The 26,608-nt window shown below is 35.8% G+C and overlaps 1 protein-coding gene and 1 pseudogene across 5 annotated transcripts in view; one reads left to right on the top strand and one right to left on the bottom strand.

Annotated features, from left to right (window-relative positions):
* Positions 1-26,608, top strand: part of DENND5B (DENN domain containing 5B) — a 137,410-nt gene that overhangs the window by 32,285 nt on the left and 78,517 nt on the right. For 3 of the 5 annotated variants that reach the window (XM_039882372.1, XM_039882368.1, XM_039882370.1), the window contains exons 2-3: positions 20,887-20,952; positions 24,069-24,178. In XM_039882372.1, the coding sequence (XP_039738306.1) occupies positions 20,887-20,952; positions 24,069-24,178 (176 nt within the window). The remainder of the gene's footprint in view (positions 1-20,886; positions 20,953-24,068; positions 24,179-26,608) is intronic. The other 2 variants (XM_039882369.1, XM_039882371.1) reach the window with 1 other exon arrangement.
* LOC120618724 (uncharacterized) lies at positions 23,528-23,646 on the bottom strand (annotated as a pseudogene).

Consider the following 26,608-nt stretch of genomic DNA (forward strand, 5'->3'; position numbering starts at 1 on the left):
TGGCCCCTTTCAGCTTTCACCTTTTCAGACTAAATTTTAATCTTTAATCACACCCTAACATAGCAGCATCCTGAAATCCCTCTTGGCATCCTTGTTTCTCATTTTGGGACTGTCGTAGGTGAAATCTTTTTTTTTTTTTCTCCACTGTAGTTGGTACCAGTTAATCAAAAATTCTGATAAATTATAAAGAAAAGTTGCATGCATATTTTAAACATTTTATCTTAAAACATACATATCTACATTTCAGAAATCTTTTTTTTTAGGACCAAGGCTTTTTCTCTCGATAAGGATCTGCTGACTATAATTTTTTGGTGATGTTTCATATATAAACGTCACATAATGAATCATCTATTTTTTTTAGTTTCTGTTTCTTTACTGGAGTTAGAATTTAAACCCATTTGAAAAAATCTGAATGTAAAATCCTTTTAGATTTTTATGATTTTCTACCCTAATTTTTAGTCTTCCTATATTTAATTAGACAGTTGTTTTATTTTTTTAAGCAACTTGCCTATATATATACTCAACTTTATTTTCACAGAAATTACAACTTTCACAATCATGTTTCATAGCTTTACTTAATAAATTATGAATTCAGTATCATGTACAACTGTATAAACAGGTTGGGAACAGCTGTGGCAAGCAAATTCAAGTAGAGGAGGCAGAAGTGCTACTGACCATGAGCATTTTTGGCCTACTATGGACACCAGCCATTGTATTTTACAGAAGAGAAAGAGCATTAGTTCAGTCCAGGTGATTGGTTAAGGAGAGATTGGTTAGGAAAGATTCTACTATATATTCCAAGCTAAGTACTCTTCCACTATGTTCTCCTAATACTATGTAAGTACCTCATTTTTAACACTTATCTCACCGCTCTATAATTGTCTACTTGTTGGTCTTCCTGATGAGGTTTCATAGTCTTGAGGGCAGGGGTATACTCTTGTTATATTCATAATCCCTAGTATATACTTGGCATATAATTACATATTCACTTCAAAAAATGAATTGACTACAAGCTCAGTGTAACTCAATAATATGACCAGGCTATCAAAAAAAAGTTTAGCGTGACTCCTGCGTGGTGTTAGTTGTGTGTAATGTTCAGAATAATTCCACTGTATTTATATTGTGTTGAACTAGGGCAATAGACTTTAGATACACATTGGTTAACCAGAGTACATCCCATAAAATGTTAATTCTGTGAGTCAGAGACCATGTCTGTTTTATTCACTGTTATATCTCTGGTAACTACAATCAACATAGAATGTTAATGCCTGACAAAATAAGTGTTCATTGCGTTTTTTTAAAATTGCTGAATCCAGGAAATAGAAAGTAGGATGGTGACATTTCTTTACTAATTGTTGAGAAATGGTAAAATGAGTAGAGTGTGCTTCCTTCGAAGAGGAAATTAGTGACTATATCAGCCAATTTTGAAAATTTGAGGCCTGGTTATGTTGAAGAGAGTGTGGACCTCATTAGCTCTAGAGAACTGAACTGGGACTAGAGAGTATAAGTTATAGGAAAGCAGACTGCATCTTAAAAATATTTTTTCTAATAAGACTTTTTAAAAAAGTAAATGTATTTCATGAGTCACTGGAACAACAGTTTAATGACTTATTTCAGAGATGTAAAAAAAGTAAACTTTTGTACAAATGTGAGATCAGTCTGTTTAGACAGACTCTAAAATTCTAAACTAGGTCCTGTGAACAGTGATCTCTTGTTTCAATCTTCCATTGCATTAATATTCTTTATCAGTCATTTGTCATATGAGTTATATAGGTTTTGTGGCCTTAAGAGGGAATAAAAATGTTTCTTATCTCCCAGTTTAATTTTTAAGTTTGATAGAAAGGAGAAACTGTATCTTAATACAATAAAAAGTTTTTTTAATGGTAAATTGTCCAGAAATCTAGATGGATTGGTGTTTGATAAAACATTTTGAAAACTCTTAATTGTCTGCTTCATTTATTAGTTGTACAAATGGTTGTGTGAATTAATCTTTATCAGATTGCTGGTTGTACAGTAACATTTATTGAATTTGCACAGTACAGTAATGTTTGTTGAATTTGCTGATTGCAGTAGTCATTACACTCCTGCATATGATGTGTAATGTAACTGCATATTATAATGAGATAGTACCATAGAAATATGGATTTTGGGGTCTTTGCTGTGTGGGTCTCTCCTACACTTAGCAGAATATCTTATTCATATAAGCTATCCAATAAATACTTGTTAGAAGGCTGGAAAATCTCTTGAGTCTTTGAAAAACAAGCATTCATTTTAGGAATTTTTTTTTTTTTTTTAGAAAAAGTTCATAAACCGAAAGTATTTTGGTTCAAATATCTAGGTCATTAAACTACCATGTTAATTTATTCTTGTTATAATAGGACTTAATGATGCTCTATTTATCTCAAACTTATGATACATGGCTATAAAAATAATTTTCCTCTTTGCCTAACTTTCAAAAAACTTACTTGCTCATGTATTTCCTCTGCTTTCTTCAAATGGACTTCTTCCAGTTTTGCCATGGTAACATTTGTGAGGCACTTCTTTTTGAACAGTGCCCATTCCCTTGATGTCTATAATATCACCTTTCTTATAGATTCACATGTATGCGGCCAAAGGAACAGTCTGTATTTTATAAAAGGCCTGGAGAACATATAGTGAGTACCTCTTCTGTGTCCCTTTGTATTAGTCATTTTGATGATTGGAAGGTGGCGGAATGCTGAAAGAACCGTAGATTAGTTCTTGAACTTCATATGGAATCTTTCGTTTGGCTTCTTTCACTCAAGAAAATCTTACTAAGTTTCATCCAAGTTGTTATGGGCATGGTAGTTTATTGTTTTTTTGTTACTCAGTTGCGTTCCATTGAATGTACATACTACAATTTGTGTATCCTTTTGCTTTTTGGTGGACATTTGAGTTGTTTCCAGTTTTTTTGTTGTTATAAGTCAAGCTGTCATTGTGCAAATCATTTTGTGGATATATGCTTTTCTAGGAGTAGAATTGTAGGTATTATGGATTAGATATATGTTTAATTTTATAAGAAATTGCCTGATAGTTATCTGAAGTGTTTTTTTCATTTTATACACCCACCAAAAATGTATGAGAGTTCCAGTCGGTCTGTATCCTCACCAGTAGTTGGTATTGGTATTGTCTTTTTAATTTCGATCAGTCTAGTTGGAATAAGGTGGTGTCTCATGGTTTTAATTTGTATTTTACCTGATGACAAATGATATTGAGTACTTTTTCATTTGCTTATTGATTATTTGTATGTGTTATGGTTATTCTCTTATTTAAATCTTTTGTCCCTTTAAAAAATGGATTTTTTAAATTAGCGATTTATAGGAATTCTTTAAATATTCTGGTGACAAATCCTGTGTCAAACATAAGGACTTTTGGTTTTGAAATTAGAAAAATATTTAATTTAGAAGTTTCAAGATTCTTTGGGGATCAAAGCAATTGTTTAATATATTATTGGCAGACATTTAATTCTAATTCTAAATCTAGGGTTCCAGAAGAAAATCAGGGGATATGTGGGACTTGTCAGTTACTTATTGCTGTGTAACAAATTACTCCATAGTGGCTTAAAGCACCAGTGACTCATTATTTCTTATAATTCTCTGGGTCAGATAGGCAGTTATTCTGCTTCCTGTGCTGTCTCCTAGGGTCACTAATATGGCTAGATATCCAAGATGGCTTCTCTCTGTTGACTTGGGTGGCAGTAATGGCTAGAGGTGAGGTGAGCCTCTCCCTACTTCTCCATGTTATCCCTTTATTATTCAGTACTTTAGCCCAAATTTCTTTAAATGATCGTTAGATTCTAAGAAAAAGCAAGAGCTGCTAGGACTCTTAAGGGCTGGGCTTAGAACTGGCACAGCGACACTTCTGCCCCATTCTACTGGTTAAAGCAAGTCACTGGACCAGCCCAAATTCAAGAGGAAGAAAATAGAACCCTCCTCTTTATGAAAGAGGTGGCATGCACATCAAGGGAGGGGGAGAATTTTTGGTGGCCATTTTTTGTGACATTTTACCACAGGGGAATAGATACTTAGAATTTCCTAATAAAAGATAATTTCATTAAAAACATAATTTATAAGTTAGTCCTATGTTTATTGTTAACCATCTTTCCGACTCTTTTTTTTTTTGGCGAGGGATAACAGTTTGTTTTTACAAAGGATCCAACAAGCAAATCTGTTTCCAGAAAAGGTAGAGGTTTGTACTGACTACAAAGGTAGAGATTTATTTATCCCTTACTACATAAATTCTACCACTAATGTTTCTAGGAAGCTATTCGAAATTGGAGGTTAAAAAAAAAAACCTCAGTAGTTTTCACTTAAAAGACAACAAGGAGTCTTACTGAGCTATTAAAGATGTTAATTAGGATTCATTTCCTTTAATACGCCAGAAAGAATGTTATGATGCCACTTTACTGATGAACAAAATGAGCTTAATCACATCCTAGGAGCTAAGTATTCTGACATTATAATCTCTTCTTTCAGAGCCCAACACAGCAGTGTTAGGATTTAAGATCTATTATTGGGCCACATTATAGGACCAGGTGTGTCATGTGCATACAGTGAAGGAAAATATGATGGCCTTAGTAATCCTGCAGTATTTTTCTTGTCATGTACTTTTTTTATTTAAAAAAAAATAAGGTAAAAATTCACATAACAAAGTTAACCATAGACCATTTAAAAATGTACAGTTTAGTGGCATTTAGTACATTCCTGGTGTTGTACAACTCATATAATTTTTAAAGGAAGAATCTACAGGAAAATGAACAGTAAAATTATTACAAAACAAACTGATAAGATGTCCAAACATTAACTCAGAAATAGTGTATTTGGTAGAATGGAATAAGATATATATACCGCCTTACACTGAGGCCACGGCATTCCCCCTTAAGTGCCAGTGTCTGGGCAATAGCAGAATGGCCTAAGCAATCTCCTTCTTGCCTCCTGCCAGCTTCCTGAATCCTCCAAAATTGCAAGAATAGATCACTTTTGTCTCACCTTCCCTCTTTTAAGGATGGTAAACATCTTCAGGGAATTTACCAAACTAACCCCCTAAACCCCAAGGCTTGGGGGTTTCAGAGACCCATTCCAGACCTGAGAACAGCCCTGTCCCTGGCAGTAGGGACTGCGATCATCCATTAGCCTTTTCACACCTGCAGAATGTCCAACACACACGTTGTCCCAAGGGCTGAAGCCACCTTCCATAAACTAGCCATTGCAGGCTACATGCAATCCCCGCTCCCTCGTCCTTAAAAATGGAAAGGCATCTAGATATTTTTGTTATTGGTGTTTCACTAGGATCAGGTAAGAACTGACCAGATGTAATAAGTTATTAGAAACTTAAAGGTGCTTTAAAATTTTTTGCTATATTCTCCCTCTCACATTTACAACAGTCTCAAGAACTACCACCTCCCTTGACCTGAAAAGGAGTGGAGGGAATGGGGAGGAAGGAGACATCTGTGAGGAAAAAGAAATACTCTGTCCAGAAGAATCAATCATTCCAGCATCCATGTTATTAATTAGGATGGGATAGACTAATGTAGAAGCAACAAGATTAAAGAAAAAAATAATCTCAAATAGTAGTAGCCCAATGATTTTTTTTTTTAACAAAATCTTTGAGAAGGAGCCCTGATAATTATTGGATACACTAAGAAAATGTTAGCAACCTTACCAGTTAAAATTTCCTGCCAGTCATAACTTCTTTGATATTTCATCTGTAAAATGGAGATCTCCAAAACTCCCAGGGGAAGGTACATTTAGGACTGCGGAGTACAGCAAAGTCAGTTCCCAGTATGACCACAGTTTCCTAAGAAATCTCCAAATGTAATTTGACTCTGATTTTAGCCTGACATGATCACATTGGAGCCAAACCCAGATAAAATTTGACTCCACTGCACAATGTGATAGATGATGTAAAAGGGAGTTTAAAGGAATGCATCTAACTTCCCCTGGCAGGAAATGGGGAGAGTTTCACAGTGTAACACTGAACTTGGAGCAAATATTTGCTAGATTGGCAAGGATTGAGGGGAAGATATCTCGAACTGCAGGCAAACACTTGTAAGGCAGAAAAGGGGAAGACTATGACAGCAAGTAATTTACGATAGCCAGCATGGGAGAGAAGAGGAAGATTAGAAAGTAAAACTGGAGAAGCAGTCAAGAGCCAAATAAAGTTTTATGTTATAAACTAAAGAATTTGGATTTTTCTTCAGTCGTAAAGAGCCGCTGAAGAATTTTATGCAGAGCATTGTAATGATCAGACTAGCATATTAACATATTAAAAAGATCATTTTGGCAGCAGTATAGAGAGGCTGGATTGACAAAGAGACCCATTAGGAGTCTACTAGAATAATCTGGGCACAGAGGATGAGTTCCTAAACTAAGGCAGTCCTTTATGATGAATGGAAAGACACTCTACCTTCAGTAATATGAGGCTGTGCTGCTCAGTATTGGAGTCACTTACTGAATACTTGAAACTTGACTATTCCAAAATGAGATGTTCTGTAGGTGTAAAATACCAGATTTCAAAGACTTAGTAGCTCAATAAAATTTTTGTATATTGATTACAAGTTGAAGTAGCATTTTGGGTACATTGGGCTAAATAAAATGTCATTACAATTAATTTTTCCAGTTTTCTTTTCTATTTAAAAAAGGGGGCTACCAGAACATTTTAAAGTACATATATAGCTCACATTATGTTTTCTTTTTTCTTTTTTTTTATTGCTGACTAAATTCATTTTAGTGCAGTTACCTGCTTTTTATGCTGTTTACTTAGAAAATGTTTCATTTTATTTCATAATAGGTGTCTGGAAACGGTGATAATGCAAAATTGTTTTTGTATATTTGGGAAACAAGATTGAAAAGTTCTGTAGGATCTTATAGCTAATTTTATTAAAAAGACCCTCGACATAATATCTTCAGGAAACTAGTTTTTGCAAGACAACGTTGCCATGAATTTAGAATCCATAAGTTGGATAATGTTTACTCGCTCTTCTGCAAATAAATAATTTTTGCAGTGAAAGTTCCCTAGCTGGTGCATGGGTAAGATTGAACGAAAGAAAAAGTTTATTTGAAAAACATTTTTTGAGACTTTGTAGGTGTTGTCTAAATACTCTAAAAAATTTTTTTGCCATGTTTTAGTTGACAGGCCAAGAAATACCTGTACAGGTAACAAACACTCCTAGCAAACAGGGATGGCTGCTACATCAAAAATTCTGTCTACTAATGGGTACAGGATTTCTTTGGGGGTGACGAAATGTTCTAAAATTGGATAGTGGTGATGGTTGCACAACCCCGTGAATATACTAAAAACCACCAAATTGTGTACTTTAAAGGGGTTAATATTAAGGTATATGAAATGTATCTCAATAAAGCTATTATAAAAAAATCTCAACGTGCACATCTGTTACAGTTACTGACTTACTAGGCATTTAATGAGAATTATGTGAGCAGACACACAAAAAACAACCATATGTTCGACAATTACTGTGATGAGACAAAATGGCCTTTTTTGGCTTGTGTACCAGCCCCACAGATCTGGTGGTGTTTAGGGAGGCCTAGCGTCCTTCTTTGGCAGGTGTTTGTGAAAGTATTAAACAATGGTTATGTAGCTAACAGGATTGAAAGATTGAGTATACTTCATTCTCATTCAAGTTCTAGTACAAAATGAATATGTCACACTGAAAGATGAGTAGGAAAAAAAATACTCTAACATCTATTTGATTATTTCATATTGAAGAATTTATTCTTTAACAAGTTTTAGACAAAGTTAGAGTTATTTATATTTACTCTGGATCTCACTAGGCACATCTCCCATTTCTTGTACCTCAGGTTCATCCTGTAGACAGTCATGCCGTCCAGCTCACTAGATACCCAGAGAAAAGCCATTCAGTGTTTTCAGCTACAGGACTGGCAAAGGATGCATTTATCTTTTTTCCCATTTGCTACCATCTGAAGTAACATTTTCTGGCACGTCATCAGGCACCCATCATCCCAGAAGGAAAGAAACACAGCAGATTTGGTGCATCTCTTTTCTCCCTAATCCCTTTCCAAGTCATTTCCACAGAAGTGCCAAGGCTCTGAAAAGAAGGGCCCCAGTTTTCTGTCATGAGCAAACTGCCTAGATTTGTACACAGCTGCTGCATTTGTCTGAATCCCTCTCCTGAACGCCTTGTTACCCGGCCTTGCTCTATGCCTGCTCTCAGTAACCTTTCTGACACAGGTTTAATGCTGATTAGTCCCAGAACAATTCTAGGGCAGGGCTCCTTGCCAGGATAAAGACTGAACAAAATTGGTTTGCACACAGGCCAGCTGCAGTTGCTGCAGCTAGAGTCTGTCAAATGTGGACCATTTTCTTGTTTACCAAGATGAGGTTAAATTAGCACAGCATGAAGCCAAATGGATAAAAAAAAGAAGAAAATAGAAAACTAGCTATGCTAGTTGAGTATGATGCAGTGAGGGTGGAATTCGGGTAACTAAGTTAGTTTGAGAAAGGAAGGTAGTATACAATGCTAAAAGCTTGATTAAAAGCCACTCGAAAGATTTGTTTGCTATAAATGGGGAAGGGGGCAGTTGGATTGCATGATCTTTTAAAGATTATTCAAATCTAACGTGATGAATTATTCATTTATGCAGTATCATTTTCTAAAGTATTTGAATCGGATTTTATGTGTTTATAGAGTGTTCTCTGGTATAGGGACTTTTAGTCTAGAAGAAGAGGTAAGAAGAACTCTGTAATGAGAGAATCCAAACCTAAGAGTCTCTGACTCCCCAGGCTTCAGTTACCAGGCTCCCCTTCCCCAATTCTCTTCTCTTGGCACTGCTCCTTTGCAGAGCCTGCCCCCAGATTCTCTCTTGGGAGCTCAGGCTTCTAACCCTAGCAGTGGAAGACTGAGTTGAGAGAAAGAGTCCCTCCCACCCCATTGCACCCCAGCCCTGGGCCTGCAGGGGAAGAGGTCATAGCTGAGCGTAAGGAGGAGAGATAGAAAGAGGAAAAGGGAAAGAAAAGGCCAATACAGAGGAGAGAGTATGAGACAGGAAGGCTCAGCGAAGGGTGAGCTCCACTGGGATATTATCTGAAGTCTCATCTGACTCCCAGGGCCTCTGGGCTTCACCGCCAAGCCTTTCATCAGCTATGGATCTGAGAGCTTCTGAACTTTTATCTCTGTGCCCCTCTCCCCTCTGGCCTTCCCAGATCTCTGTCCTGGGTCATTAAAAGCACCCCTACTTGTTTCGGGCTAGGGAGATAGGGAGGCAACCACCTTAACCACCTATAACATTGTTCCTATGGGAAATGAATTCTCTTACAGACCATAATATAAATACAGCCATTAATGAAACCAAGGCTATTAACCTCAACTGCAGCTTGCGTGTTTAGAGAGAAAGCCTTCCTTTCACTAGCTGTGCTTCTCATTCACTGCATTGTACTTCTTACTTTCCCTTATCTTGGTTGAGGTGGTTTTACCTCATGTCTCAAGACCAAGGCAGCAACATGGTACTCAGGACACAGCAGCAGATTCAGTCATTAACTACTGACAGGCCACTGTTAGTTCAGGCTTGAGGGATGTCACAGAAAAGAAAAATCTGCCTATATTAGACGCCAATTTGGGTAGGTTTTAGAGAAAAAGAGGCATCACCGTGGGCTAGAGTAGGGTAGTTTACAGGTAGGATTTAAGACAAGCCCTGAAAGGTAGATTAGGCAGAGTGAGGAAAGGCTGGTCTACTGAGCTTCAAGCCTAAAAGAGTTAGGAAGGGGCGCAAAGGGACTTTTACTCTATCTCTAAAGTTTTATTTCTGTTTTTTAAAATTGTTAAGCACATACAGCAACATGTTAACATTTTTTTGAATTTGAACAGATGATGCCTACGCAAAAGTGTTCATTGTTTCTGTTCTGCTTTTCTGTATGTTTGAAATATTACAAAAAACGAAGATAAATAGCCTTAAAAGCTGAGCATCACAAGAGATGAAGGAAAGAACTTCTATAGTATACAAATCAGTAGCCAGCTCTTGAGTAGGCAGATGCTAATGGTAGTCATTTATTTTATCAGGGTCTTGAAGGAACACACAAATAATACAAATAATATATTTTTCTACAACCAAAGAACTGAAAAGTGACAAAGATCATTCATAATGAAAGATCAAATTAATGAAGAAGTAGACAAGATAAAAAAGGCCAAAGCTTCTTCATGGCTTGGGCTTTTCATCTTTTAGGCGTCAGAAATTTACTAACACAGAAATTATGTTGTACATTATTAGAGGAAATACATATAAATAAATGACGTATTTTAGTCACTGTCATTAAAAGGAGTAAGTTTAGGAATACTGCACAAGAAATAAGGATAATCTGTATACCTACTTTTTACACCCATGTTTCTATGTGTACATTATTAGAGGAAATACATATAAATAAATGACATTATTAGAGGAAATACATATAAATAAATGACATTATTAGAGGAAATACATATAAATAAATGACGTATTTTAGTCACTGTCATTAAAAGGAGTAAGTTTAGGAATACTGTACAAGAAATAAGGATAATCTGTATATCTACTTTTTACACCCATGTTTCTATGTGAAAAGTAAGTATAAGCATTATTTTTCTGACAGAGCGGCTTTAATACATTTACTTAAATTCTTCGAAAATATACTGAATAGTCTCTCTTTTGTGATATAATTGTGTCTGTTCACCAGCTTGAATTATTTTCTTTCTAAAAATTTTTCTGTAAGTACTGAAGGAAAACCATTACCAATTTTTCTGTATTCCTCATATGCTTGGTTAAGCTCATAGCAAGAATTGAATATATTTGTTCCTTGGCAGTATAGAATTTTGAACAGTCTATTCATCACCGGTAATATTGTGTTCCTAGTGAATAAGTAAGTTTAATCTTAGTGCAGAAAGTATTTCTATGTAACAGTTTTCTAAATCACAGTCTACTGATTATATGTAATTGAACAAAATAATCCGAATTTGGTGGATGTTTGTTCATTCATTCATACAAAATGGAAAGGCCTTTAAAACTCATCTTAAAAGCACCTCCCACCCATTAGGATGGCTACTATTAAAAAAATAGAAACCAACAGATGTTGATGAGAATGTGGAGAAATTGGAAACCTTGTGTATTACTAGTGGGAATTTAAAATGGTACAGCCACTGTGGAAAACAGTATGGTGGTTCCTCAAAACGTTAAAAATAGAATTACCATATGATCTGCAATTTTGCTTCTCAATATATACCCGGGAGAATAGAAAGCAGTCTCGAAGAGATGTTTGTATAACCCGTGCTCATAGCAGCATTATTCATAATAGTTATAACATAGAAGCCCACTGATAGATGAATGGATAAGCATAGTGTGGTTTATATATACAGTGGAATATTATTCAGCTTTAGAAAGGAAGGAAATTATTCAATATGCTACAACATGGATAAACTTGAAGAACACTATGCTAAGTGAAATAAGGCAGTCACAAAAAGATACTGTATGATTCTTTTTATGTGAGTTACTCAAAATCAAAAAGATAGTAGAATAGTGGTTGCCAGAGGCTGAGGAGTGGAGGGAATGGGGAGTTATTGTTTAATGGGTATCAAGTTTCAGTTTTACAGGATGAGTTATGGAGACTGGATGGTGGATGGAGATAGTTGCACATTACGAATGTATTTAATACCACTGAATTGTACACTTAAAATGGTTAAGATGATAAATTTTATATTATGTGTATTTTACCACAATAAAAAAATTGGAAAAAAAACCTCTAAAAGAATTTGACTTACAGTATTCTCTCACAGAAGTACAATTTAATAGACATCAATGGCAATAAAATTTATCCACTATGTAAGAATACCTGTAAAAGTATCTCGCAGGAGCACAAAATCCATAGTGCAGCTTTCTGTTATTTCTTAGCTATTTCTAAATTATATTGTAAAAGAAGAAAATACTTCTACAGTAATAATAATGATAATTTTAATTTATAATTTCACTATAATTATCACAAATCTTCAATTCTTACTAAATGACCTTCATACTACTATAAAACTATTCTAGAATTTGTACATACAAGGTAAAAATCTTTACACAGAGTCAGCAGCAATTCCATATTCTTTCAACTAGCTCATGTTCATACTTATTCATTTACTTAGTAAGTGGTCCTTGAATTCATATTTACTAGGTACTCTGTAGGCCCTGCAGTTCAGTAGTAAATAACATACTACTCTTACCCTCATAGAGCTGCAGGCTTTTCCAGAAGAAATGCCTGAATAAGCTTAGATCTGAAGGGTAGCCAAGAATTTGCAGGTGGGATGGGGACAGGGGTCGGCAATACTAGAAGAAATATTTATGGCAGAAAGAACAGCATATGTAAAAGCTGGCTAATCTGAGAGAGTATAGTGCATATGGTGAACAGCTAGTGATTCTGCATGGCTGGAGTACAAAGGATATGGAAAATTCTGCAGGAAAGGCTAAGACACAAGCAGCCAGATTGTGAAAAATTCTGAAGCTATGTTTAGGAATTTGAGGTTTACCCTTGGTGTAATGAAGCACTATTGAAAGATTTTGAAGGGAAGTAACAGATTTGTATTTAGAAAGATTTCTTGGCTGCATTATGGAGTAGGAATCAGTGGGAGTAAGCCCGGGGGCAGTTAAACAGTGATGACATTCGTAATATTCAGATGAGAGATAACATTGGATTGGGCAAGCACAGTGGCAGTGGGGTGGAGAGAGTTGGGTAAATTTAAGAAGAATAGGGAGGTAAACCAATAGGATGAAGTGATTGATTAGGCGTGGGAGTAAAAGGGAAGGAATGTCAAGGGTGACTCCAGTTTTCTGACTTGAGCCACTGGGTGAATGGCCGTGCTCGTCACTGAGCTGGAGAAAGTACCAAGTGGAAGGTTGGAAGTGATTCCCTCTGGTCTCTGAAAATTCTTCCTAGTAACTCCAGGAATTTGTGATTCTTGACTAAGAAAGCTCATCCTATATCCTACAGATTAGACCATTTTTACTGCCACTAGGTAAAAGCGAGGAGTAAATATGTTATTCCTGAGATGTCCATATCCCTGGTTACTCGCAGACTTCAAAATAATAGTTAAGATTTATTTTTAGAGCTCATTGGTTTATTTGTTAAAGTAGAGAGAATATTGTTTTTTGTAGGCATGTATAATTTTGTCTGGTTTTATATATAACTGTTGTATATAACCCTTGATAGTCAATACAGTCATGTGTTAGTGACTCAAAAAGTAGCTGTGACGATGATGACAGCCACTGATGTTGTCAATGCTGACAACATCAATATAATATCTAAATAAATTAATGTTAAAAGTAAACATTTAACAACTCTCGTTCATTGCCAGTAGAAAAGCAAAATGGTACAACCACTTTGGAAGACAGTGTGACAGTTTCTTACAGAACTAAACATACTTCACCATATGATCCATCAGTCATACTCCTTGGTATTTATCCAGAGGAATTAAAAATTTGTATTCATATAGAAACCTACATAGATGTTTCTAGCAGCTTTATTCTTAATTGCTAAAATTTGGAAACAACCAAGATAACCGTCTGTAGGTTATGGATAAATAAACTCTAGTACACCCATACAATAGAATATTATTCAGTGCTAAAGAGAAATGAGCTACAAGCCATTAAAAGACATGGAGGAACTTTAAATGCCTGTGACTAAATGGAAGAAGCCAACCTGAAAAGGCTTTATACTATATGATTCCAACTCTACGACTTTCTGGAAAAGGCAAAACTATGGAGACAATAAAAAGACCAGCGGTTGCCAGGGGTTACTGAGAGAGGAGGGATGAATAGACAGAACACAGAAGACTTTTTTAGAGCAGTGAAACTATACTGTACCATACTGTAATTAATGGTGAATACATGTCATTATACATTTGTCGATACTCCTAGAATGTGTATCACCAAGAGTGAACCCTGTCGTAAACTATGAACTTTGGGTGATAGTGATGTGTGGATCATCTTTAATCAGGGTTACCTTCTGTTCAGACACATACACACACGCATACATGCACAAATATTTTTTTCAGGCTTTTACAATGTTTGTTAGAAATACTACTTATGTTTTCTTACATTAGTCATTATGGCATTTCTTCCAGCTACAGGTCGGTATGTAATATTACTGAATAGTTTGGTGAGATTTTTTTTTTAATGAAAAATTGATGCAAGCAAATGGAGCACTAACTCTGTAAGTCAGGACTGTGGTTAAGCATGCTTACTGTCATTCACACTTTTCCTAACATTTAGAGGAGGATTTTGGAAAAAAAAAAAACACTTTATAGTATTTATGACATTATACTTTTGTGACATAACTTCACTCATTATTGCAATTTTCCTTCCTGGAAAACATAGAAAGACTAAGTAATTTACCCAAGGTCACATATGGCTGAGTCATTCTATATTTATGCTCCAGAAACAAGACAGCTAAGATTCATTCTCCATATTATGAGAATATTGAACCCTCTTCATTACAGAAAACACTTTGTATGCTAGAAGGGATTTGATTCTGTGTTGTTTTCCTCAGCGTTTTTTAAGAGAAGGGAAAGTAAATTTCAGATTTTGACTTGGGCGAGTCTTGGTATTATTAATCGACACAAGGAATAGAGGAAGAAGAGGTCGCCTGAGAGACGTATAAGGAGTTCAGTTTAAGATACTTCAACTTCTAACAGCTTATGGTAAAGATTTCTAATAGGCAGATGGGACTGCCAACCCGGAGAGAAGAATGTGTATTTGGAAGTCATTAATATAGGTGTTGGTGTCAGCTGTTGGAATGTGTGGAATAAGAAAAAATGGGCAGGCAGAACCAGTGGAACACAAATATGTAGGGAGCAGGAGAAGAGAAACCTATGGAGGTGACTAACAGCAAGCTCCCTTAATAACTGACCAGTCCATAAGAATTGGTGGGAAAGAAAGAATACCCACTTGGATATGGACAGCTGAGCTTTCCAACCCCAAACCTTGTTACCAAATTCAATACCTTCCACTCGAGATCTCACCAATCATTGCTGCTACCACTATGCTGGTGTTGGGGAGTACAGCTCTCTCTTTACTGTGTGAGCCTCTTATCTAAGAGTATAAGACTTAACAAAATTCGTACAGATAACACAAGGAAATCATAAATGGAAAGTAACGCGATCAGTTTAGGAAAATATCTGTGTGGCCGCTTTCATTGCTCATAGAATCTGTCGGTCCTTTGGGGCCCTTTACAGAGTTGTGTGCTTTCCTAGGTGGAGGACCAGCTCCTTGCTGAAACCATGACTTCCCTCCACATGGCAAATTCTTTTTCTCCCAAAAGTGAGAATTGGTAAGCATATCAGGACTCCTGTAGTTTAGGCTCAAGGGAAAGGTCTAGAGAGAAGAGAGAGTTCCTTCTTCATATCGGTCTTAGTTCCATCTTTCATGTGTTCTTTTCATGTTGTAAGATGTATTTTTTCCAAGATGATTAACAGTGGGATTGTCTACCTCCTTCAAGAGAGCCAGTACCCTTTACCACAAAGGCATGAGCTTACTCTGTGGACCCACATGAGTAACCATCTCAGAATACATTTGTCCAACAAAGGAATAAGATAAACAAAGGAATAAGATAAACAGCAGAGAGACTCCTGCAGTGATCATAAATGTTTTCTTTACTTGACTTGACTTTTATTTCCTGCAGTGAGATAAAAGAACTTGGAGAGATTGGTGTCACAGAACACAAGGGAGCAAGGAGATTCAAGTGTCAAATGCAATAAAAAGGCCAACTAGAATGAGAGCTGAAGATGGTCTTTAGATTTTTTTAATTAAAATTGGAAGTCACACTGATGCCGAAAGACTGGTTTTGCTTAGCAAAATCACATCAACAGCTCATTGTGGCACAAACAATTTGAAGTAATTGCTGGAATCATACAGCTTCTGTTTGATCCGTACAGGAAGTTCTCTTCCCCGGCGGATCTTGTTGCTGCCATCATTTCGCTGTATTTTTTTTTTTTTATTTCTAATGAAGGATTTTCTTTTTTGAAGAAGGTAAGAGAAAGAAAGTACTATTCTTGTGTATGTTATTTGATATCTCTATGTAAACTGAGTTACTTGTGTTTCTGATTCCTTCTACATTATTTTTCTGCGAGTGTGTGCGTGTGTATGTGTGTGTGTGTGTTTTAAGAGTATTGACAGCAAAAAGTAGTGAATGGAAATGGAGAGAAGGGTCTACTATAGGTCTGTGCAAATAACTGCTTCTTTGAGTCATGCAGCAGAAGAGTTTTAGGTTGAATCATCTTAGCAGTCTAGCTATATAGTATTACTTGTCAGTTATAAATATTTTAGTGGTAGGTGAATTTCTTTTGTTCCTGAAGGCAACAGGTAGCTCTCTTGGTGTCTCTTTAGCAGAGAATAGTTCTTTAGCAATAGGGGGAGATTTGTTCCATATTGTATGATAAAATGTAACATGAATAACATTATGCTTTCCCATGAATAATTGGATAAATGATTCTCATATCTAATAATATAGATGTCTAATAATGCTACTAATAATGCATTGTTATTATCGTAATAAAATAATCTGTACTTTTGTACAAGGGAACCATTGTTCAAAGAAATCGTGGTTTGTCCTAGGCTACTAGACCCCAGGATATTTGACCAGAACTAGAACCTTATTTCTTTGCTATAATTATTATATGAAAATCACATATATTTTTCAGAATAATAAAAATCATTTACTAAGCACTGATGAACACATGGCACTTATTTGATTATTAACCTAAATATTATGGACCCTTTCCTCTTAGAGAGTTTCATGGTATCAGTCACAATACTTCACTAACTTTTTAAAGTTTTTTTCTTGTTTCATATTTTATTACAAAAAGGATAGTATGACAAGCATGGGTTAGGAGCACAGAGCTTTGTTTATTCCTCATTATCAGAGGACTAGACCCTAGATTCATTGTTAGGTTAATTTTGCAAGTAGATAGTCTACTTCTGTGTTCTGTGCTTTGTGGTAGGATACAGCCCAATCAGAATTTGGTTGGTCTTCATCCTGCATTCCTGATACAGTTGAGGCACACTGGAAATTTACTTGAATGAGTTAATATTTCCTATCTTTAAAAAACAAAACAAAAATTCTTCCCTCCCTCGACCCCCTATTCTCCAATAGTATCCATTTCTCATCTTTCCAGCAAAACTTTGCAGAAGAGTTATTTATCGTTTCTGCCTCTACTTCCTCTCTTTGTATTCTTCCTTGGAAAGACTCTAGGCAGGTTTTCACATCCACCCTCCACAGAAATCTCTTTGTCAAGGTCACAGTGTCTTCCATGTCAGCTCCCTTCTTGTTAAAAGGTTTTCTTTACTTGACTTCCGTGATGGCCATGCTTCTGGTTTTTCTCTTACCTCACTAGCTCCTTTTACTCATTTACCTTTATGCCAGTTTCTCATCCTCCTCCCAACCTCTTAATGTTATGTGAGTCCCCTAGGACTCTGACCCTGGCCTTGTTCTCTTCATCTACATTCATTTCCTAGGTGATCTTATCCAACCCTGTGAAGTTAAGTACCATCTATTTGGTGTTAATCCCTGAATTTCTATCTTTCCCCGAAAATTTCAAATTCATACATATAATACTTACTCAAAACTTTTACTTAGATATCTAATAGGCTTCTCAGACCTAACATATCCAAAATCGAATTCCTATTTCAGCCCCATGACACCCCACGCAAACCTCGTCCTTCATCATTCCTCATTTCGGTAAATAGCTACGCGATTCATCCAGGTGCTTAGACCAGAAACCATAGTATCATGATATCTTTCTGGACTGTTCCTTTCCCTCACATCTGATCTGTCAACAAATCATATCTTTTATAGCTTCAAAGTTATTTAGAATCTTATCACTTCTCACCACTCTAACACTATTTCCCTAATCCATCTCTTGCCTAGATTATTGCAAAAGTCTCCTCACTGGTCTCTTTGTTTCCACTTTTACCCACTACAGTCTGTTCTCACAGCTGCTATGGTGATCCCTTTAAAACAAAACCACTTCTCTGTTTAAAATGCTCATGTTACTTCCCATGATAACTTAGCATAAAATTGAAAGTTCTCAGCATTGTCCACAAGGCACTGTTTTATCTGGCTCCCGGTTACCTCTCTGACTTCACCTTTTACCACCTCACTCAAATACATCAGTGGTGCTGGCCTTCTTGCCGTATCTCAGCATGACAGCTCAGATCTGCCTCAGTGATCTGTATTTGCTACTTCCCCTACCTCAATACTCTTTCCTGAGCACAGATTCTGGAATCAGAGTCATCTAACCTTGGGCAAGTTATTTAACCTTTTTATGCCTCAGTTTCAATATCTATAAAATAATTGGGCCTACTTCATAGAGTAATTATGATGGTGAAATGAGTTAATATATGTAGAGCACTTAGAAGAACACCTCCATATAGTAAACTATGTGTTCACTATGATGATCAATATTCCTTTATCAGGTCTGTACTTATATACCACCTGCTCAGAGGTTATTTAAATAGTGGTTGAATCATCAGAATAAATGATAAATATGCCTCCTAGGAGTATCTGCTTCGAAGAAGATAGCTCACTGCGATGTAAAACAGGCCATGGGTACAGTAAATGTCTGTCTGTGAATGTCACAGGAGTGCCCCTTCATTTTAGTTACCAACCTGTACCTACTCCCGCCATTTCTTTCCTTAGTCAATCTGTCTTGTGGGCCCCACTGCTGCCCAGTATTCCCTCTCCCACCTCCAGCTCATGCCAGTTTAGGTGGGGTCTTTGGAGACGGCTTTGGAACCTGTGCGGATAAGCATATGGAGAAGAGTTACCTCCCCGCCACAGCCTCCCTTTTTCTTTGCCTCAGCATGGATTTCATGGGTATCTATAGTTCTCCATTCCTTACTCTCAGCTCTATCAAAGTACTGAGGCACATTTTTTTTGCTTTGAATATTCTGTTCACCATTTGTTGTCTCTGTTGTGTGTGTGTGTGTGTGTGTGTTTAACTTTCCCTTTAGAGAGAAAAAGAATAAAATGCGAAAGGGACAGGGTAGAAGAGATTACCTTTTTAAACTTCCCGTTTTCATTGTTCTTACCAGCAAACTTCCTTTAGAACTTCTAGACTTCTGTCTAATGCTCTAATACTACTCTACTCTGCTACTACTCTACTCCAATGAGTAGTTAGTTATTCCTGCAAATGAGAAAGAGGAAATACCTGTACTATGTATTTAACGAGTGAGGTTGACTTCTTGAATTCATTCATGCAAGTCCCAGTTGTGACAATTGTTTGCCTCCCAGAAGTGTGCAGTGTCCTGGAGGAGCGTACTGACTTGTGTGCCAACCAGGGCACCCTCAACCAGTGACCTTGCACACTAGATATGTGTGTGGTGGAATGAGGGGCGGCACTGTTCACCACCTCTGTCCGTGATGTTGATTGGATGTCAGTTCACAGTCCGGGCTGGCCCTAAAGATCCAAATAACTTCTTTGGTGATTTCAGGGTGTCTTTAGTAATTTATAACGAATCAGTTCTTTTATTCTTTCATTTCAGGAGTTCCATAGGCAACTTGCCCTTGCCATTTAGGGCTCTACATTATCATTATTTAACTCTTTAAAGGACAAATTCTGACATCTCTTTAAAGATGTATAAAATTTGTGGACATTTGGATAACCTATAAAAGACACTCAGAAGTTTTAATATTCTTCAAAGCCACTAAGTTACAGAGCTCTAGTGTGGATTTTTTAACAGTCTGTGTCCTCACTGTAGTAAACTTTCTTTCCTATTTATAGTGCTTAGAATAGTCGATTAAGTGGAATCACAGTACAGAGCCAACTTCAGCTTGCGTTTGCATGGTGATTTACAAAAGGTAGAGTTATAAGATTGAATATGCTTTTGTTCTTACCTTAAATATTGGAATATAATTTTTAAAACGTGATTTTTAGAACAGTCTTAGATTTACAGAAAAATGGAGAATACAAAGTTCCTATATGCTCCTACATATACCCCCATCCACACAAGTACAATTTTCTCTATTATTAACATCTTATAGTAGTATGATTCATTTCTTACAATTAATGAATGTTGATACATTATTGTTAACTAAAATTTATACTGTATTCAGATTTCCTTAGTTTGTATTTAATGTTCTTTTTCTGTTGGAGGATCCAATCCAGTATACCACATTACATTCAGTTGTCATGTCTCCTTAGGTTCCTCTTGGCTGTGACAGTTTCTCAGACTTTCCTCGTTTTTGATGACCTTGACAGTTTTGACAAGTATTTGTCGGATATATTGTAGGTTGGTCCTCTTGGAATTTGTCTGATGTTTTTCTCCTGATTAGTCTGGGGTTATAGGATCACATGATAAGACCGTGTTCCGCCTTGTAAGAAATTGCCAAACTGTATTCCAAAGTGGCTATACCATTTTGCATTTCCACCAGCAATTTTGGAGAATTTTGTCACTCATATACTTGTCACCATTTGGTATAGTCAGTTTTTTGGGCTTTAGCCAGTCCGATAGGTGTGTAGAGGTTGGGATGTAATTTTTAATTTAGTCTTACTATCATATTTTGTTATATCTGACTATAGAAACATTAGCTTTTTCCTGATATTTATCTTCAGATTAGCATTAAGAAAAGGATATGTGTGCTTTTTCCCATATGAATAACTGTTAGAGATGTTTCAATATCATTTCACTTATTACAGTAAAATATGATTACCTATTCTCTTTGTTTTCTTTTTAGTAATAGCTATGTACGATTGGTGTTAAGCTACATTCCATTGATGTTAATGTTTCATATTTAATTGTTTTTGTTTAATTTTTTATTCTCATTTTCCATTCTTCTGAGTCATTTTTGCTTGTTTGTTTGTTCATAAAGCTTTTTTGTTTCTGTTACATTATGTAGTTTTGTACCAATGGCTAGAAGCAGATCGTCATGGCAAGAGCCAAGATGCTGCAAATACGACTTCAGGTAAAAATAAAAATAAAAGTTGAGGTGTTAGAAATTATTATTTTAATTCACCCTAAGCCGATCATAATTGTTTATTCAGTTTTGCTTAGGCAAAAAAAAAAAAAATTTGTATTTCTGTTCTCTCATCTGCATCTTAATTTTCATAAAGACCTCTTTTGCTTCAGCCTTGAAAAAATCATTCACAAGTCTTTCAGCTCTCTTGGCAGATATGTCCTATTAGGAGGAAAGACTTCATTGCAGCTTAGCTTTAGTTGTAAGTTACTTGACAATTTTACTCGGAATTAAGTCTACATGTAGTTGTAATGTGGGATATTAATATTTGCACAAATTTGTAAACCTTGTTTATTTCAGGATAATGTTTGAAAGGTAGCTTTTAAGTTAACTAAAGGATGCTTATTGTAATTTCCATATCCTGGGAATTCAAATTCTTAGACTGATTAATTTCTCCTGCTACATCTTAGTGATAGATTCTAAGTTACAAGTTTATAAAGCAGGCTCAAAATGAGAAAATAGGTTTTTCTCCCATCTCACATCTCCAAAAGACATCTCCAAGATTTTCTTCTTTGGCTGGCACAAGTAGGAATAGCTACATCCATTCGTTTCTAAATCTTTAACAGTGTTATCAGAATTTCTACATAGTTGTTTCTTCCCATAATTTCCTCCACAATAACATTTGCCAAGAGAGCTATATATATAACAGTGATCTTAACAGTGATCTTTCCTATTACCCACCCTTTTTGGCAGTCTGATAAGTGTGGTGGTGATGTGGTGGTGGTGATGGTGGTGGTGGTGGTGGTGGTGGTGCTGTTGCTGCTGCTGCTGGTGCTGCTGGTGCTGCTGCTCCTGCTGGTGATGGTTCTGGTTCTGTTTTTCTTTTGTTAGATTTGTGTTTCTGTTTTGTGGTTATTTTGGTTTTTGTTTTTGTGAATTTTTTCTCTTTGGAGGTGGTTTTCTTTCTCTCCTGGTTGATTCATTGTACTTCAGGAGGGTGTGGTGTTCCTTAGTTAACAGAGCAGTTATGTTGAAAATGGCACTGTCACGACTTTTCTGATTTATCTCCTGTCCCATTAATAATTTGATATATGAATGAAGATAATGTTACTATTTTAACCAAACTCAGACAGGAATTCATTAAAAGGTAAGTGTTTCAAGGAGTTTATAGCCTGTGTTACATGCTGTTTCTTCTGCCCTGCAATGTTTTATTTTATTTACCTTTATGGATGATAAAAATAAGCATTGCTGGTTTTTGAGGGTAGTTGAAGTAGAGAGCTTCTTGCTGGCTGGATATTTTCTGGCTGGATATTTGCTGGCTGGATATCCTGTTGCTATGTCAGTAGCACAGCAGCTTAGACCTTTAGAACCAGGAAGGAGTTTTTGTTTTGTTTGTTCTCTGACTTAAAATGAAGTGAAAAGTAACCTTTTTATTTATTTATTTTTTTTTAGTGAAGTGAATAATCTAAAAATCTTAGTATTTGCATGAGAATCTAGTATCAGCTAAAGATATCATTTACTTTTCCTTAACCATTCTAAACCCTGACTCTTTCCTCAGACACATTGACTTGTGGAGAGTTTCACATTTCTCCATTGGCTTTTTGATGTTTACATGCCCTAGACATGGTACAAAAATTGATAAACTTTCCTTAGGGATGCCTTTGACAGTTTTTCTGCTAGAAGTGAAAGATCTCTATCTCTTAGAAGATGGAAATACATGGTAGAAAGATACAGAGATGAAGTGCATGCCTAAGGAAAATGATTATTAGCCAAGACCTTACATTAGAAACAGTAGGTTACTTGCTGCAGCAAATCTATTTAAATTATGTGCTTTTATTCAAAAAAGCTCCGAAGTATTTCATATTGCAGTCTCCAGCAAAATTTTAGAGTGTGACTTTTCCCTCCTCTGTGAACTGTTAAGTTTTACAATAAAAGGTGTTTTAGTAACCGTTTTTTCATATTTTTACCAAAAATGGAAACTGAGTCTAATTACATGTCCAAGTGTGACTCATAAATTGCTTTATGATATTTTTACTTGTACAAATACAGGTAAGTGACAATTATCTTTTGATATAACAGTTTGTATTTTGTGCTTTAAAAGTAAACTTAAAAAGTAGGAAAAAACACAGGAAACAGAATAATATTGCTCCAGGGTCTTCTTATTCCTCAGTATCAACTTTTTGCCATTGAGAATCTCAGATCCATCCACATTAAAATATTTTATGAAACTAAGGCATATGCAGGTTACAAATCTCATGGGAGTTAATTTGGTCAAGGAGATAAAGAACTGAGCTGACAGCTCTTACTAAATTTTCTTGTATAGTCAAAGTATAGCCTACTTTTCCTTCCAGAATTTTGTCAGGTAATGAATTTGGCTTAGAATAGCTTGTTTCTTTTCAGAGTTTAGTGTGTTTAATGTGTTTTGTCTGTTAAACTAGACAACTCAGTAATGACGTTTCTAATTCTGTTAATTCTATTACTAGTAAAGTATGGAGATGCAGTCATGTTTATCAGAATTTTGTGGAAACTCAGCACTTTGCCTCCTTTGAGTACTGCAATATCTTTTTTTTTTTTTTTTTTTAAACACCTATAGCACCTGGTCTTCCTAGGTGGTCTCCCATCCAAGAACTAACCAGGCCTGACTCTGCTTAGCTTCCAATTTCAGACAGGATAGGGCACATTCAGGGTGGCATGGCCATAGAGCACTGTAGCATTGGGCCGATCCATGTACAAAATTTCAGCATTGTAAGAATTATGATTAGCTTAATTGAGGAATGTTTCTTTAGTGAATTAAATGTTTCCAAGTGGATTTTTTAATCACTATGTATTGAAATGAGGGCAATAATTAGGTTACAGCAAGGATTATTTTAGCATATCTAATTTTTATTATCAGTTGTCTAGCCAGGATTTTAAAATTCAGATTCTGAAATTTTAAATGCAGACCTCTTATTAACAGTTCCATTTCAGTTGTCCATTGAGAATTTTACAAGTCAGACTGGTAGAGGTAGAAATTGAATCACATTTCAACATTATTAGTCAATATAGCTGCAAAATAAAAAAAAATAATGACATGCTTTTGAAAAAATTCTGGATATTAACTTATTACTATTAATTATTTGTTATAGGTGAAAATTTTGACCAGAGTCCTTTAAGAAGAACATTCAAATCCAAAGTTCTGGCCCACTACCCTCAGAATATAGAATGGAACCCTTTCGATCAAGATGCAGTGAACATGGTATGTGTTTTTCTTCGCCTCTTTAGCCTTCTTTTTATTTTGTTAAGATGACAATAGTGACTATATTTTGAATGTCCTACATTGTTTCATTAAATTTAATCCTTTAAACAAACAGTTTTATAAGATAATGTCCTCATTTGTAGATGTAGAAAATGAAACTCGGAGAGGTCCAGTGACTTCCCTAGGGTCCCCATAGCTAATAATTGTATATAACTGACCCTCCAAGTCCATTTTCTTTTCCTACTATTAAGCTGTGTTATGAGTTTGCTTTAATACATAGATGCTTTGATAAACAGTGATATTACTTTGTTTGCCTGGAGAAGATCCTGATGGAAGGAGTGTAATTGCATTTTTTATTTCAAGGAATGTTATATGATGGGCCTGTAATTTATCATATTCACAAAGTAAAGAGGGAAAAGAACATCAGTGCATCTTTTAGACATTAGTAGGAATTTGTTTATAAGGAATTTGAATTAATGAGTAACCAGTGGTGATTGTAAATCCCCTTGAAGATTCTTGGGCATAAGTAGGTAATAGTTTTCAGATCATTTAGGAAGGGTCCTGCTTAAAAGCCCAGATAATATTTTAGACCTCCATGAACTATGTGATTATAAAAATCAGGCAACCCCCAAGTGAGTAAATGTGAGATCAGGTATGATGGGGACAGAAGTGATTAAAGGCGGGCTGAGACATTGATTGGTATAATTCTTTTTGAATATTTTAAAGGTAGAGCCAAAAGACCCCATCGTGATGTGAAAACCATATGGGAAGGAAGTTATTGTTTAGTAGATGCCTGCTAGATACTTCATGTGTGCTACTTTCACATACGTGCGTACGTGCACCCCGTGAGGAGTCGTACTCATATTTTACAGAGGTTAAGTTACTTGCCCAAAGTTATGCAGGGAGCCTCAGAGCTTAAATCCAAATGATTTTTACTCCCTACCTCACTTCTTTTCCCACCCACATGCTGCCCCCCCTAAAGAAAAACTGAGTCATTTAGTTTCGACCTATACCAAAATGGTATGGAGGAATCACATTGGACCCTTTGTGGTGTTTCTATATCACAGTAAACCCGTTCCAATCTGGGTTTGCTTCAAGGAAGGAGTAGCATGATAATTTTTCTAAAGGCAAATGCCTAAGCTGCTTGGCACTTTGACTTTGATTCTTTACAAAGTGTAGCTATTTCTCTACACCGCTAACCAATACCAAAATAGTCAAAGATGCCATTTTGTTAGAAGTTAATACTGAGGGGCCCAGCCTCATTTTTGGTGAAGACAACTATAGATACTAAGTAGAACACAACTGTTAGTTCTATTTGTGAGAGTCGGAGGAGCACATGGAAGCTTATGACTAAAATAGTCAACAAACAGCAGTGACAAAAAATAATTTACCAGCCATTTATGCCAGCAAATTAAATGAAATAAAAGAGTCGAAGAGTCAAAGCAATGGAACAATGAGTAAGAATGTAAATAGATTTTAACACTTCATCTTCTTAAATTAGTAAGATATTTCAAAGTATGAATTATTCTGTAAGAAATCAGAATAGTGTCCAGAGCTAGGTTCTTACTACAATATGAATCCATGGCCATTTGGAACCAAATGCCACACTTGATGTGTTTTGTTTTTTTATAACCATTTGAATGGATTAATAGTGAGATATTTGTGATATCTATCTGTAAGACATTAATTTATAAAGCAATTATCAGCATCCTTGATCTGTCTTTGAAATTTTCTTTGTCGCTTGCCTCTGAGGTTGTTCCATATAAGCAGCAAAAGTTTCCTTCTGAAGAATAAACACAGAGGTGTGTGTTTTGATGGTTAAGCACCACATAGCATTTTGTTTATTGCTGCAAATCAGAAAGGATTTGCTGGCACTCCTTGAAAATCTCTTTAAAGCATCCCATTAAACTAGTCTACATTTGGGTCATAGATTTACTGCCTTTAATTTCCTCTTTGATTTATTAGTAAGTGCATTTGTATGAAGCTATAATTTATTCCCACCTAAAGATATAAAGCTTTGTTCTTACTGTTAGCAAAACCCCATTCCAACGAGTCATCGCCTTCTATATCAGTCATTCCTCTAACAAGCAACAGTGGTGCTTTGAAATAAGGGCCATTAATTTCACACAGAAATTAAGTACCCAAAAGCAATGAACTTTTTTAAATGAAAAATAACACTTACGTGAGTGCAGTGCAAATGTAGTAGAAGATATATATAAGTGACAGGTGAAATTTTTCTGTTATTTGCTTTTTATGTTTATTTTGGTTGCTGATTCAGATTTTTAGGAAAAATAAATAAATGGAAGTATCAAAAAACAGAACAATACAATAAACAATTGTATACCCACCACCTAAAACTAATACGACATGTCAACATTTACAAATTTGCTTCAGAGCCATACCTTCTCTCTTAAATGAAACAAAGCATTG

Source organism: Pteropus medius, unplaced genomic scaffold (genome assembly GCF_902729225.1).
Source record: "Pteropus medius unplaced genomic scaffold, Ma_sr-lr_union100, whole genome shotgun sequence".
NCBI classification, from domain to species: Eukaryota; Metazoa; Chordata; class Mammalia; order Chiroptera; family Pteropodidae; genus Pteropus; species Pteropus medius.